The sequence below is a fragment of the Poeciliopsis prolifica genome, unplaced genomic scaffold (genome assembly GCF_027474105.1).
Source record: "Poeciliopsis prolifica strain line A6 unplaced genomic scaffold, Auburn_PproV2 SCAFFOLD027, whole genome shotgun sequence".
Classification (NCBI taxonomy): Eukaryota; Metazoa; Chordata; class Actinopteri; order Cyprinodontiformes; family Poeciliidae; genus Poeciliopsis; species Poeciliopsis prolifica.
Genome location: NW_026562402.1, coordinates 3,147,129 through 3,164,061, shown reverse-complemented (window position 1 = coordinate 3,164,061; position 16,933 = coordinate 3,147,129). Strand labels below are relative to the sequence as shown.

Genomic DNA, 16,933 nt, shown 5'->3' with positions numbered 1-16,933 from the left:
ATATGTCCAAATGTTTGGGGTTGGGCTGGTCATTAAACAGCGTTCAATCAATAATGACCATGATTGGGTGGTGATTTTTGACCATCCAATCATGAGTACTGTGAAGGGTACCCAGAAAAAAAAATCTCAGATCTCCTCCTGGGGGCGCCACTGCTAGCTTCCTGTAGGTGGCTCCAAGATAAAACAAATGTCTTCTGCCATTTTAAAATAGTCTCAAAATGTTGCTGGTGTAAGGCCGGTCTCATTAAGAGTTTTTAAAGTACCACCATATTTCAGCTGTATAGTTATATTTATCCATGCATATTTATCTGCTGCAGAAGGAATACAGTGTAAGAAACTACAGAAAGCAACTTTTAGTGCCCTGAAAAAACTTGGCATCTACAGAATGAATTTGTGATTTGCCATAACATTTATGATATTTCAATTAATAGAACTGTTTTGATGTCCATTTGTGTATGAAAAAAAATGCTAAAAATTACTTTTCCAGTTTCTACACATCTTGAATGTCTGTTTAAAAAAAAATCTTTGAAAAAAATCTGAAGTATCAAAAAAATCAGAACTATCGAAAAATGACCCATCTCTTCTAAATAAAGCGTTGGAACAAGCTGCAGGTTGGTGTGCAGGACCGATGAAGACTTTGAAAAACACATATAAAAACACCAGGAATATTAATTCTCTTCAAAGTCATGGAATATTAAAATCACTTTCCTCAATTTCCAGCATATTTTCTGAGTTATGAAAATCTACTGATATTTTGCCCTTCATTGACTTCTGAGCAGAATCATATCTTATTAAATGTCTTGTTCATGCTCATTGTTTAAATAAGCCTTTAGGTCATTTTGATATTTTGTACACCACTTATTTCAAATAATTTGCACATGCCTTTTATGTACCTGAATGTTCAATACAGTAGCTATTGCATTTTAATCAAGTTGGGCAATAATTTAGAATTAAATATTGAGATTATTAACACTATTGAGCACATTAAATTCAGTTCTGTCAGGTTATATATTTATAGCGCCAATTCACAACATATGTCTCAATTACATTCACATGACAAAACACAGATGATTTTGTGAAATTAAGATGGTTATAGTAAAAAAAATTATTTTATTAACATAGAACATATTTTTAAATCTTCTTTTATCTTACTGTTTGAATTATGCAGGAATACTTGTGTGTGTATGTGCGTGAGTATGTGCATGTTCCCCTCCGTAAGTAACCCTGATGTATCCTGAGGTCTAGTTCCTTAACATCAAGCCTGTTCAGGCAACCATTAATTACCCTGTACAGAATGAACATATATTTGAAGTTTATCTGAAATAACTATTTTAATGCAATAGGAGGGCATGCAGTGAAAAAAGTTATAAAAACAAATGGGATCTGCGTCCCTCCACACTGTATGAAGTCAAAAATAAACTTATGTTAAAAGAGCATGATGGACACGTTCTTGTCATCTTTGTCGTCGAACTGTGAATCAGTGAGGCAGAATCAGGGTGTGAACAGAAAAGACTTTATTCAGTTTTACAATATTATCTTGGTTACATATGTATATAAACTTTTAGATTTTTGTAATTTTTTTTACAGAATGACAGCATTTTTTGTTTTTTTATCAGATTGCATACGGAGAAAATTAAAGAGTCATGCATCCCGAAAATGAACAGCAATAAAAGGAGGAACATGTGGGAATTTACAAGTGTAAGGTCGGTGTGTTCATCGGTCGTGAGACAAGACGCAGCAGAGGACAGCAGGAAGTCCTGTCTGATGGACCGAATCGGATTATTTTTTTGTATGAGTTGTCTGGTTAACACGAGGCACCACAAAGATTAAAAAAGATGAAATGGATAATACAGGAGAAAAAAACTCTGATAAAGGTAATGAAAAGTGCACTTAGTGGGCGGGCCCGGCTCAGGGCCCCCAATGAAATAATATCAGCCATTTCCTCATGAAACACAAGACCATACAACGCTTTACCTCCTCTTGACAGGCAACCACAATAATATTAAGATAATTATTTTATTTCCCTCATCTGATATAGTCAGTCCTCCAAACATTGTTTCTTTTCCCAACAGTTCCCCCTGGAATATGCACAGTGTTTGTTGCAGCTGCAGCGCATCAGAGGCTGGAACTGTGTTGTTCTAGGTCGCCACCTTCTGGACAATATGGAAAACTGCTGCATTCAGACTGAATCTCAGAACAGCAAATTAATAGGAATAATAATTTTTAAAAAATGCTAACACTCACAATGTTTGACTGAAACCTGATTCTCACCATTAAATGAGAGGAAGTTAAAAACAAACCACTCCTACTGGCCCCCGATATATGGCTGTACACTGAGATTAGTTTATTTTGGGTTTGGAGAGCCCAGGTGTTAGTTCAGATTGGATTATTTACAGAAAAAAAAGGTGTGCAGAGACTACATCTACTATCCGCATGGCTGCCGATCAACTTCTACAGCATTTAGGAAAGGATGAAGTGTCACCGACTTAGCTCCATATTGAGGAGGAAGATCTGGACTCATGATAGTTTGTGCATGTTTCTTTTTAAAGACAAGAAAAAAAACTTACTCTATAGTCCTAATCCTGAATAAAAAATAAAAAAAAGAAAAACAGATGTGTACTACATATCAGACTACTAAGTTAACATATAGACAGTACTAATGATAAAATGTAGAAAAGTGAAGAGTAAAAAAGGTTTTTTTTTAAGAATATGTTACAGGTAATGAAGGAAAACAATTGTAATGTGAAGTTGAAGGCTTCTTGGTATGAAGACAGAAGAAAAAACTGTTAAAAATGACAAGAGGAACTATTCTGTAGAGATGGTGACGGTTTTCAGCTTGGCTGACGGTCCTCACACCTCAGGGACGGAGTGGTCCATGGCAGATCGCAGCAGGCCGGTGGACATCCTGGACGGAAAACAAATAGTTTCCATCAGCTTGGAAATAGACAAGATGCAATCACATTTGTTTCATTTATCCAAGCTCGCTCCAATAATTAACTGATAGCATAATAATTATATTCAGCTTTTATTTATTGAGTTTGGTTGTTTTATTTTACTGAGGATACTCAAAATATCTTACAATTCCAGTGTTGAGTTCTTTATGTCTCAACAACAGTATAGGGTGATTGATCATCCAGAAAAATGTGTTATTGTGACCATTTATCAGAAATAAATGGTAGCTTCTGATGAACTGCCAAACTAAATTTTCAACATTGTTGCATGTTACCATTTCAGAGTAAAACATCACACAATAAAAAAATACATATAGTATAAAGTTAAATATCTGCACAATATCTGAGCCAAATAGAAAATTGTGATTCAATCTCGGTCAATTAAGGAACCGATTATGAATCTCGATCTTTTATATAACACACTGCTTAAATGACCACTCAGTAAATTAAAATTTGGGTTTTATGTCATTTTGTCCAAAAGAATGTTAGCATAAGAGAAATTCAACTATTACTGCAGAGAGTCTCAGTCTAACTATAAGTTTAAAGTCCCAGAAACATTGACAGCACACTTTTGCCAGTGAGATAATAGAAAACAATTAACATCTTAAGTTATACATGAGCAGACTGATTAAAATGAAGGATGGAGTTGGGCGTACCTCTTTATCATGTGTTCATAGATTAACTTGGGCATGACGGTGATGGTCATGGTAGTGGGGGAAGTGTTCAGAATGTCCTTAATCTGAGAGTCCTAGAAAATACACAAACATGTCAGCAATTAACTCCTATTGGAAAAACGTGCAGGAGGTAAAATTAGTACTTACACATACAAATATTCTAGAACATAATAACATGTGGATGTGTGCAATACAAATGTCAAAATATACTGTTGAAGAACATTTGGTTCTGATTACATTCAGTGTGAGTACATTAGTTTAACTCTGGTCGTCTTAAATTGTTATTTTGATAAAACATCTAAAGTTGTGTTGCTTTTAATCTTTTGACCTCAGTTATATAGTCACTGAAACTTAATTCTAAAAATGTCTGCATTTATTTTCTTGCAAACATAGCAGTATATGCAAGTGTTAGATTCTGTATCCTAAAGTTCTGGCTGTTAGCTAACCGGGTCATGACCCAAAACTGGTAACATTAGTTTAAGCAAAAAGATGTTGATCCTTTTTCCATTAAAACTTACTGTTTGTAACATTACATTTGGTGAGTTTGCATCAGCTTGCAAAAATGTAATAAGCAATCAGGATTCAACTTTTGGTATATTATTTTAAATAGTGGATATAGTGGAACCATGTTTACTGCATCATCTGTAAAAAGTGAAGGAAATGCAACTGAATCCAAATACGACGAGACAATAATTTCACCTTATCTTAACTTTTTCTTTGTCACAACTGTAACAATCCCAACCTGTATTGAATTTTTACAGACTCTAAGGAAATTTTATGAAACCGTGACCGATGGGCACAAAAGCAGTCAGACCTTGAGTCCGATGACATTCTGTCCGTTGATTTCACAGATGTAATGTTCGGTTAGCAGGCCGTTGCGAGCAGCAGAGCCATCTTTGACCAGGGAGGTGATTTTTCCAGACTTGTAGATGAAGCCCACATGTCCTGAGCTGTCTTTGTGCATGGTGATGGTGCGCTGAAAAGGTCTTGAAAAACAAAAAAATTCACAATCAGAGATTTACAATCAGACATTTACAATCAGACATTTACAAGGGTAAAGCTTCAGTTTTGATGTCCTGGATGTAAATTAAAATGTATGATTACTAGATCATGTAACATCAAAGAATAAAGTAATGACCTCAGTCCTTTATAGTGACTAAATGGGTGTTTCTGAATACTGATGAGCTAATTTTGACAGAATTTCCTCCAGAATAAAATAGAAATGACCGGAATTATAGTTTCATGTCATGTTTTATTCCCCAGCTCTTTGGGTCAATCAGTCCTCACCTGTCCCTGACCACCATCTCAATGCGGGTCTCCGCCGCAGCTTTAAGAGCCTTGTGGGCCTTATCTGTGCTCCAGCCAGCGCAGTTCTGTCCGTTGATCTGAAGAACCTGATCGCCGAAGCGCAGCCCAGCCAGGGCGGCAGGGGAGTTGGCCTGGACCAGCTGGACGAACAGCCCCTGTGACCCCAAACATTCAGTTAGAGAGAGGAGCAGAGGAAGAGAACGGCTCATTTTACAGTTTATACACAAACACACAATCAACCTTCAGGCCTGTTAGAGGGTGCTCTGTTAATTTAAGACAGTTTTACAGCGTATTGAAGTCAAAAAAAGTTTCAGCATCATGTTTTAACTAAATAACTTAAATGAGGCTGCTAAACTTTAATAAAGGTGCTGACTTCTCTCCAAATACCATTTCAATACTGATAGGGAGGGATCAGATGTCCATATCTAGCAATGTATTTTCTGCCCACTATCATGGCCATTTCCAAAAACGTCACCTTGTTAAAAATCAGTCTGTGCTAAATCATTTACATGCGGCAACGGCGCGGGCGAGACGATTGCTGACTCACGTTGTCGATGGCCCTCAGCCGGAGCCCGACCTTCCCATCCTGGTCCTTGCAGAGGATGATCTCTCGAAGGCCGGGACGGATCTCGGCCCTCCTGATGCCCATGTCTGTTCCCGTCACAGGGCGGACCATCGCCCCCACACCGGAGCTGGAGGGCAGCGCCACCTGCTGTGTTGGAGGAGGAAAGAAGAACAAGAAGGTTCAGAAAGAAAGAGAGGGAAGATGAAAGATTATGATTTAAAAAGAGCAATTCAGATCAGCTAATTTTGGGAAATTTACATTACTAAAAAGAAGACTAAATAAAATACTGTTTTCCAACCCATAATTTACCAACAAAGGAATAGGCTGACCTTTTTCATAGACTCAGCAGTCTACAATATTGAAGGATATGTGCCATTTAAACACACACACATTTATATTTAAATATATACACTTACATTACATACATACAGTTAAAACTAGATCATTACATTCACTGAATAAAAAGACAAACATTTTAAAAGAGTTGTCCCTCACACTGACCAAATGCATATAACGTCTTGAATTCGAGGAAATTTACAAAATAACTTCTAAAAACTGTTTGATGAGTTTTCTGGCAAATAGAATTAAGTTTGTTGATTCTAACTATGCTAAAACAAGAAAAATGTGGTCAGATTTAACTTCAAACGGTGAGAAAAATGTGTCTCACTGTTCAATGTATGTAAATATTTGATTTCAACTGTACGAGTACACAACACATGTACATCTGAATACCAGTATAAGCTTTTATCATTTTAAAGCTCATCAAAACAGCACATAATTTGAGATCATTCGATCCACTGCACATTTTGACACTGATAAATATTTCATTTGTATGTGGGAGGATTGTGTTTCATCTCCTCCTTCAGCAGGCAGAACAATTAAAAGTGTCTCATGAAGTTCTTTAGAAAGCTCACTTTTTCAGCTTTCAAATAGAAGATGAAAAATGTGAAGCATCAAGATAAGAGTTTGAATCAAACAGCTGAGAAGCTGACAGGCTGGGGGTGGAAGCACGCTGCTGGAGGAGCGTGAAGGGATCACAGTCTCCCACTCAGCTTCAGGCCTGCAGTGAGTCACTCTGCAGACTGGATCTCCTGCTCCTGCTGGGCTGAAACCAGAGCAGCAGTTTTCTATGTCTCCAATCCAGCCTGACCTCTTCTGGTTCTCTTTTTAAAGTGGCAGTTTTCCAGGCACGGAACGCTGTTTTATAGCTCAATCGAGTAACTACGTTGCCATCAGTTATGCCAGCAATGACAAATAAAACTTAAAAGAAATGTGACTTCGTAATTTAATGCCTTGAAATTAGGAATCTGTTTCTTTAAGAAACTCCGGCTCTTTCTGAAACTCCACCCTCATAAAGTCAACGCAACATCGCTTTTCTGTTAACCCTTTAACAATGTTTTTACCAGCGTTTCACTGAGAAGTATTTTCTATAATGAGCTCAGCATATGCACAGTTACACCAGGTGTAAGCTAATTGCTGCTGGCTAGTCTGAAGGAGCAGAGAGGGGGAGTCATGGAAGCTCCAAATCTGCAGCTCTGAGGAGCTTCGTCCTCGAAGGCAGCTCCACATCCATCCAAGCATTTTACACAGCTAAATGGTTGCCATGGCTATTGACAGATTTGTTGCAAACATGCATGTAAGAATCAAGACAGCATTTCAAGTGTGTTTTTAAAAGTCCATTTTACACAGCAGTTCCTCTTTAAAATAAAACTTAAGTCTGATGATAACGATGAAGCAAACAACCACTAAAATGCTTACATTGTCGGCTACAGGAACAAGAGCCAGGTTCCTCTGGACTTCATCGCTGTTGAGGGCCAGACCCATGTAATCTCCCAGCTCATCCAGATTAGGGTACAAACCTGAAAAAAAGAGAAGAAGATGCAACATGAAAAATAATGAGTGGGAGAAGACAGAAAGGTTGGTCCTCTGTTGGATAATAGCTTCCAGAAATTCAGTGAGGTCTTTGTTCAACTTTGAACAGATACAATCAGCCCTTCACTCACAGGTGTAAAAAACACCTGATAGAATATCAGATGATGGCAGTCATGTTTTACAACAGCAGTGTTCAGTTACAGATTGCTGCAATTAGCAGGTTTTTCCTGCTTGTGAAAACATGGACACATAACTGTGTGTTCTACAGTTACTCTTCTTCTTTGGTCTTTAAACAAATGTATAAATAGAAACAAAGCAATTAGATGATGCTAGTTATGATGACCTGCCAAGTATAAGCAAGGTCACAGAATCACCCTGACCAGCAGGATGGAGATTTAATAACAGGAAGTAGGAGTTATAGCGTGACTACTACTGGAACAAAATAAGACATCCAGCGATCTTAGAAAGTGAGCTATTATTGTTACACGTTAATGTGAAAAACTGGACTGATGTTGATATGCAATAGTAACACTGCTGTTATGTATGTTTTACTGTTTTATTCTATCTTTTTTTTATCCTATTACTCGATTAATCGTAAGAATAATTGATAGATTACAACAGCCCTAAAAAAAAAAAAAACTTTGTCTTTTTATCTCCTTCAAAATTTTAATAATTACAATAGTTTTCCTCCAGAATGTTGCGTGTACCAAAAGACTGCAGCAGTAAGTCTGTCTCTGTGCCTTAAGGAAGCATAATCTGGTTCCAGACCTTTGTCTGTCCTAAAAATGTCAAACAAACATGGTGGATAGAGAATCTGATTACTCTCTAATCAGCTGTTATACAAGGTTTTCAAAAGTACTAGTTTGACTGGCAGATTACTTCACTTGTAACAAGACATTTTCTCCTGCTGTGAGTGAAAAGAAATCTGCCAGAGGAACCAGCACTTCTTCATTAACATCAGAGAATTGTTTACTTAAAACAAGCTCCTGTATGTTGCTGAAAAGTTACCTGTAAGTTAGATTTGTCTTAGTTCAAGCGCAGTAAGATATTTGTACAAGAAACGAGGCCAGAAATACTTTGTAAAGCTGCCTTGGCAGTGTGGAAATTAATTTTGTAGAAGGAAATATCATGTATGTCCAATACACTAAGAATAGAGGCATTGAAGCATGGTGGCATGTCAGATCAGAAACCAAAACTTGACGAAAATCTTGCTTGGACAACAGCAGATCCACTGACATGTTCAGATTTAATGGGGCAAATCTTTAAACCTATTAATTTTAGATTAAAGTAATTTAAATTTAGCATATGCAGTTTACAATAATATTTAATGCAAGGAATATTTTTGTCAGTAATTCAACCCTGTTCATCTCCTTTTCATTTAACTATACTGCAGTTTTCCTCTTGAGCTCGCTAAATACCCGTGGGTTTCTCCTTCACCTCCCTTCGCCCTATCCTGGCACAACTGCCAGAGCCTGTCGCCATGGTGACTCGCAGCGAGCTCTGCTGAGGTGAAAACAAAAGAGAAAAAACCCACAGGACTTTGCATCCAAATACAGAGAGGAGTCTCTGAAGGGGTGGGAGAATGGGATGCAGGAAAAAGGAAGAAGATTAGCAAAGATTCCACTGTCGCTAATCTCTGTCTATCTTCAGCCCATTTCAGATGATTCTGGAGCACATCATGTGAGCCACTGACAGGATTTCACACAAAATAAGGTGGTTTACCACTAGACACAAGCACAGAAAAGAAGAGCAAGAAATAAAAACATTATAGGAATCCAGGTAACTCGGGGTGGTTCTGTTTTAAACGCTTCAGTACTCGCAATACGGCATGGGACTCACTGGATCCTGGCATCCCAGCAGTAACAGGCTGAGGCTGGTAGGTTCCCTCAGTGATGGCCGGCATGGGGGCGGTGCTCTGTGCAAACTGGGCCTGAGCCTAGAAAGCAATCAGACACAGCAGTCAAATGAAAGCTTAGTGAAGTAGATTCCATTCAGAACAGAAAAGGACAAAACAGAGACATGATGAAGGTCTGGGGAAAGATAAGGTGCAGGACAACACACTGCAGAGGGCAGGAATTATTACGTACCCGTTTGGTTTCAACTGTGCTAAACATAAATCTGAATAAGTATTCAGAATAAGTAACAGGGAAGCTAAACAAATGAGGGTCGAGTGAAGACTAAAGAGACACTCAAAAAGTGTCTGTTGACAAGAGTACGATGATTTTAGCTTCATCAGCCTTTACCAGTGATTATTTTTCAGAAACTCGCATATGAAACGCTAGCAAGTGCGACGCACAACAAGTGAAGAACATTGTGGATACAGAGTGAAGAACATTCAAAGGGACTAATTTGTTTAAAAAACAGGGAGGTGTGCGTCAGAGTTACTGTATAGAAGAAGAGATGAACTGTTCGAAATTTTTTAACATGGTAATATTTATGTCATTAATTCATTAAAATAAACAAAGTTTCGGGGCCTGGTTTATTTTACAAATTGATTTTCTTTTGGTCACTGGTGTTGTGAATGTATAAAGGGTTACATAAATAGATGATTGATTTATAAAGTTGCTCTGTTGTATTGTTGATTGTTTTAGAGAAACTATCATCAGACCATGCAAAATTCTCGTTATGATTTACTGCTGTATTAATGTTGCAAACAACATTAAACAATTCATGAATGTAGACAAATTATGACATCTCAGAAAAACATAAATGTTGTTCTTTTATCTTCTCGGATTCCAGCTTTTGCAGAGATATTAGAACTTGCTAAAACCTGATTTCCCCAAGAATCTTATCTTTACAACATTTTTCAGTCGGAAGAGCTGAGATCCAGTTAGCTCATTTCAAAAAGGCTGGTCTCCTTCACATACGCTCACATAGAATGGGTTACTATAAACAACAAATAATAACTTAACATCTCAGTGAATCAACATGCTATAAACAGAGACAAAGAAGCAATTTCTCTTACCTTGATGACCTTGTCGACCTTGAGGTCTTCCAGGGATGGATACAGAGACATTCTGAGAGAGAAAAAAAACAGCTGTGAGCAACAAGGTTTTACCTCAACTCCACGTTATCCATTAGCATTGAACTTAAGCTACATTACTGAATCAACAGGATCAAACTACTCTGCGAAGCTGAAATGCATTACTGGAAGGTCAATAAAATATTAAGACTTCAGCTGTAAAAGCCAAACACAGGCAGTTTTAAAGAAGACTGCCACCTTAACAAACAACAAATAGACATTTCATCCAAAATAATCTACTAACTGAAGCCTTATTTGAAATAGCGTGAAGGAAGCAGGAAAAAAGTGGACACTGAAGTACACTTTAAATTCCCTTAAAGTCTCCTGAAAGCACGGTTTAGCTCCAGCGTTATTAGCTTGGATATAAACATGACAGGAGCCTGAAGCAGTTTGAGGAAATGAAAGGAAATCAGCTGACTGAGGTTGAGCAATGGCTCAGCCCAGCTGGGCGAGGCTCTCAGGAAGATAACGACAGATACCGAACACAAGCGGCACGAAACCTCTCAAATGACTTCATTATCCACAAGCCTATTTCTGCTTCAGCAAAGGAAAAGAGCTGGAAAGGTCAAAATGCACCTTTGGATTTATTGCAGTGGTAGTAGCCGACGCTCTTTTATCCGCCTCTTATCAAGGTTCTGGAAGGAACTTTTCCAAAAGCAAACATTTATGTTGGGTTTTATTTGACCTGCACCAAACAAAGAACCACCATTTTTGTCCAACAAAGGGATGTGATGTATCACTGACATTCATCCATCCAATCGTCCACGGATCATGGCTTCTCTTGTCCGAATTGTCGGAATTCTTAGTTTTACTATTTTCTCTCATTTGTTCAATGAGAATATCAAATTAAATACAGAAAATGTCAACGAGAACTCATTTTTCCACCATAATTTGGTGCACACATTGGCCCCTCATAGTAGTGCACACCCACTTTTTGAACCAATTATTAACTACAGTTACTGTGTATAGTTCATTGATTCAAATAACTAGGATGCACCGATTTATTGGTGTTGATTTACTTCATTGTGGAAGATCAGTGATCAGCCGAATCTTTTGTCAAAGAAAATATATTACATTGTTGTGAGTGTAAGTTTGGTTATATTAATTTTAGAAACAGTTAACCTTTGTGCATATGAAATATTAGATGTAGCATGAATATTTTGAATAGATTTTAAGTTAGGTAGATTTGGATAAAGATTCAAACTGAAACAACTGCTGAATTTCTGAAGTTACATAAATGACTAAAGAGGGCCTTCAGAAAGGGAGTGTGTTGTACCAGCGGAAAGGTCAGAGGTTGACCTAGATGAGTCAAATTCTTTGGTGTTTGTTTAGGAGTTCAGTAAAACACTAAAAACTTTAAAACAATTTTTCTAGAAGTATGATCAAATGTATTAAGATATTTCTTTTAAGTATTAACAGCATGTTCTGAACTATACTAACTTGCATGCATCCTACATTACTAAAATAGAACAGGATTAGGAAACTAAAAAGTTTTAGAGGTAAAATATTTCAGGTATTCTAAAACAGTTTTTTCTAAAAGAAGATAATTCTGCAATTTTTAGATCCAAACTCACATCACTGACACAGATTTCTGTGTCAGTGTGTTTATAACAGGAATCAGTTTCTTGATGAATCGCTGAGGCAGAAAAACCACCAGGTCTAGCTGAAGCATAAATTTTGGTCTGAAATGTTTAAAGGAGGAGACTGGTACGGGAAGACCCTGTTTGAGAATGACCTTTGTTCTCTCCATATATTTGCTTTTGGGTTTGAACAGGTCTCAAAGAAGGTAATAAAATTAACTTTAAACAGCCCTACAAGGGGAGGACACACCTTCAAATGCAAATATTTAAATTAAGGGATTACATCTCCTTATAAAATGTCTGTTTTACAGCAGAAAAACAAATTGCTTTGTTTGCAGCCGTGAGAGCAATTCTCAAAAATAGATTCTTGTGTCTCTCCTATTGTGTTTTCCTTTCCAACTCGTTGCAGGTAATTGTGTGTTTTGTTATGTGTTTGGATTTCTTGATAATCTGGGTGTAATGCTGATGTAACATTCTATATGCATTGAATTCATTGAATAGAACTCCAGATATGTCTGAAGTTTGATGTTGAATGGTTGTACTCTGTACTTTCCACTGTGCATGCGGACTCCCTGGATCCGGGAGACTAGAGGAAAATTAACGAGCCAAGTAAATTTATTCCTCTAAGTTCAACACCATCAACAGAGGATCTGATCTCAAATTATGACTCTTGATCAAATCTGCTGTTAGATATTATTTATCTGAGACACACAGACACACTGCATTACAGAAGACCACAAAAGGTTTTTTGAAAACATCCTTAAGGCATGAACTGAGTTGTTAGTATTAGTTCACTGTGCATCACACTCGACATAGTCGGGTACAAAACTACCTAATTAGAAAATGAGCCTTTAATTTGTCCCCTCATCTTTCTCTAAAATGCTAAATGCAAAGGCGGTCAGAGGCTGCACAAAGATGGAAACAGAATGCGGCAGAGGAGCAAAATACGGAGAAATAAGGAGAAGTAGAACTTCCTGGATGTTGTTGTTAGGCTATGATCCATAAAGATCATAACCCAAATCTAATACCTGTTCTCAACTGTTTTGTCATCAGCTAAACCTCTCTGTAGATCATTAGCTAGGAAATTTGCAAACTGCTCTTCTGTGTTGTAACATAAACCCTTCATTGAGCTACTTATTCAAATCTGTTTTTTCTGGTGCAATCAAAATAAAACGTAGCTGGCTGCTGCCTCTTTCATAAAAAAAAATCTAAATATATGAGGAAGAAATAAAAAGCACAATATTTCATCCACTATTAATATTAAGGACAACTTTACAAGTCTTTCTAGTCAGTGTTCAAATTTGATATTGATTTCGGAATTTGATTTGATATCAGCCAGAGAATCCGTATCGAATTGTATTGGCACAGATGTCTAAACTTTTGATAGAAGCAGTCCGATCCAGCACTTAGTCTGCTCCAGAATTTCTATCCCGCATGCCTGACACAATAATAAATTTTACTAAGCAATATAAGCAATAAATCGTCCCAGAAGTTGGTTAGATAAAGGATAATGTAGTTATTGTAGATAATGTTGTTTTGAAGTCCTTTCCAAGTAGCATAATGGTAATGGCATAATAACGCAGGAACACAATCTCCAACATCTATAAATTTTGAATTCTAATGAACATTAAACACTGCAAAACATTTTAAATATCAAAAATAAGTCAACAAAACAACAAACAAAATTAATTATGAAATCTCTGTAAACAAAACTGGTCTAGTTGAGCCCAAAGCATCACTGAAAACTTTCATCATCCAATTTTTGAAAAAAAAGAGAGACAGAATAGACACTAAATTATGCAAATGGAAATAATTGAGCTTGTTTTAATTTATTATGTATTTAATTGATTTATTGTGACAGGCCTATCCAGCAGTACTTGTATCCCTCAAACAGATCCACTGATTAATAATAAATAGGTCAGTTGTTTACAACTGACCTATTTGAAAACACCCATCGTCACCCACAGTTCTCTGAGTTATATTAATTTATAAAGCCTTTCCTATCATCCCACACTACAAAGTGAGTAATAAAAGTATATGACCCATGTTAATACTGAATTGGATCAAAATTGGTATCAGCCAATAATAATCAAAACTACAATATTTGCATCATATTGGAAGTGAAAAAGCTGTATCGGGACATTCCTAATAACGATTAAAAGGAGAAGTTCTTGTTATTAAATATGCTAAAAATATTCTTCAGGATATAAATCAAAATGCAGACATGTCAGTAGTTACAGATATAGGAGTTCAGTCCATTACACAACAATGTGCGTCAGTCACAAGACGTGTGGACAGTTCACTTCCTCATTGCAAAACAGAAAAACACCAATAGGTGTGACTGAATGATATCAAAATTACTAATACTAATAACAGAATTAAAGTCGACCATGAAACGGCTTTGATTTCCTCTGAATTACCAGAGAAAGCTAAAACACCACACTGAATCTATACAGACACTTCCCACATAAATGCACCTTCTCAAATACCAAATGTTCAATATTCCCACACTGCTGATTCATGTTTATATAACCACAGTCAATGTGCACAGAGACCTGCTCTGACAGACATGTCAAATCTGCAAAGAGCCTCCAAAACAAGCAAATAAGCCAGCCACAATCGCATCACTGAGACACCTCAGTCCTCCAGCTTTACTCCGGCCACTACTCTATTCTCTTCTCCGCACTCCTCACACACACAAGCCCATCATTGTGTTGGCGCACAAAGAAGGCCATTTTAAATATCTTCTGCTGTTTACTTTTCAGCGGTGCGTTTGCTTGCTTTGTGTTCTTCTCTTGGACCGACCTGCAGACTCGATGTGAATGGGACTGGAGAGAAAATGGGAGTTTGAGCAACTCCTGACGACAACCTTGTCCTAGCAATGGCAGTGGAAGCTAGTCGTCAACATCATTTATTGCAAGATTTGTAAGATGAAACAGAAGCACATCAAGTCACAACTGGCAATTATTTTAAAGTTTCAAGTAAAATCTTTCTTTTCAAGAAGTCACTTCAAATAAATCTCGACTCCATGTTTAATGGCTGGGAATTGTTTTTATCTCAAAAGGCCAAATGATACCTGAATTACAACTCCCAAAACCCAGAAGAGTTTAAAAGGACCAAAGAGCATGGAGAGAGAGCGAGAAGCAAAAGCAAAGGAGGAGAGTTAGCAGAGCTGCTAACAACTGATGGTGTCAAACAGGACATTTTACTGTATTGTTTCTGCAGCCTGGATGTTGAGCCTTTAGTATGTCAGGTGTAACCATCATGACGCTGTCAAACAGCAACGGTGTCTTCAGTCAGAAGTTTCTTCAGATTTGTTGCGAGACTAACTGCTACAAGGATCACCATCCACAACAACTCTGAAGATATGTGAATGGCAGGAGTTACGACAACATTTAATTTCCCAAACACCGACAGCCATACCAACCCTCCACACCATCCCCATGATGACACCAGTCACCAGAAGAGGGTGGAAGGAAGAAAATAGATTCCCATTGCTGGAAAGACAGAAGTTGTTCAGGAAAGTTGATTTATTTTTATTCTTCTGCCTCCTGTGATGTCATCAGCCTAAATGAACACAGAGCAGAGTTAGCCTGGTCGTTTTATGTTTCTTCTTTTCCAATACCGTTTTTTTATTTATTTTTTAATCATGTTGTGGAAATCAATACTTTGTATTCTCATCTTTAGTATATTTCATCTTCCTCTATGTAACGAGGTCAGAGAAATGAATGCAAACAGTAACTCAAGCAGAAATACTCAGGGAAAATAAGCAAACTCAGTCACTTTCCACTTGCAGTTTGTGACAACAGCTATGAAAAGCAGGCGGAAGCTGGACAGCCAACTTCAGGAGGCCTGAACGAATCGGTTGGATCCAGGAATGTGGTGTTTTTGGCAGCTTATTCCACTGACATGGCTGGGAAAGCAAAAAGAGGAAGGGAGAGAGCGACTGACGCGAAAATATGAACTGACCCACACCCTGAACACTGTAGCTGCTCAATATGTCTTCCATTACATCAAGTGCAGGCAAATAAACCAAACTCACGGACAAGGCAGCCGCTGGATTTATTCCTATAGGTGACGTAAAAGAGGGGGGGTTAGAAACTATACATGCTGTGTGAGGTGATCTCGTCTAGATGTAAAAACTAATAATCGTAACAATATTAGTTTAGATTGTTTTCCAACCTGAACAACTTTATTAGGGAACTCAGGTATTTGAGACACAAAACCTCGCCGATCAACGTGAGCTAGCCTTACTGCATAATCATTAAAAATTAACAAGCCTGGCTGGTTTTAAAAGACTTCTGTTTACCACTTCAAGACCGGGTCGGGAAAAAAAAGAGCCGACAAAAGTAAAAGCACCGTGTGTGGGGAATCTGACGGCAGACAGAAGTCGCGGAGCCGCGAAGCAGACCGTCTTTGTTCCGACATAAACAGCGGAGGAGGCGGAGGGGAGCTAGCCGAGACGGTGTTAGCTTGGAGGGGGAAACGAAACCCTTCACCGGCCAGGAAGGGCTCGCCAAACAACAGCCTCACCTGTTCAGTGTCTGTGCGGATATCAACTCGAACCAACAGGACTCCCGGAGACTAGCGCTCTCCCTTTATTTGGCTGCGTCTTCGTCGCTTGTCTGAAACCTGAAGGGGACTTCTGGAAAGTGATGTCACTGCTGGCTTCCTGCTCCGATCCACGTCAATCAGCGTTGACGCCGAAAGCCACGCCCCCCACCGGTCACATGAGTCATGACTCACCCTTACCTTTTTTTTTTTTTTTTTTTTTTTTCGCTTTTTATCGACATAAAGAATCTGGACGGTACATTATAAAATAGCTTTGACTCCAATGACAAGGAAGCTGTGGGAAAACATTCAATTTTTGCATCTTCTTTAAATGTATTTACGGAACTAATCAGTCTGGATTCTGTTCACACTGATTACTGTCTTGCATGGATCACATTTTTTTTTTCAAT

General features: G+C 37.9%; 1 protein-coding gene across 2 annotated transcripts; it reads right to left on the bottom strand.

Moving 5' to 3' along the window:
• Positions 1–1,499: 1,499 nt before the first annotated feature.
• Positions 1,500–16,666, bottom strand: sdcbp2 (syndecan binding protein (syntenin) 2). Of its 2 annotated transcripts, none has more exons than XM_055048404.1 (9): positions 16,506–16,666; positions 10,336–10,387; positions 9,210–9,306; positions 7,257–7,357; positions 5,481–5,642; positions 4,913–5,088; positions 4,440–4,611; positions 3,608–3,699; positions 1,500–2,905 (listed from the first exon to the last, which is right to left on the bottom strand). In XM_055048404.1, exons 2-9 carry the CDS (start codon positions 10,384–10,386, stop codon positions 2,851–2,853), a joined length of 906 nt encoding a protein of 301 aa, XP_054904379.1. In that variant the 5' UTR covers position 10,387; positions 16,506–16,666; the 3' UTR covers positions 1,500–2,850. The 2 variants fall into 2 exon arrangements, with proteins under 2 accessions (XP_054904379.1, XP_054904378.1); XM_055048403.1 differs by having other exon boundaries at positions 5,481–5,645; positions 16,506–16,665.
• Between the last annotated feature and the right edge of the window lie 267 nt (positions 16,667–16,933).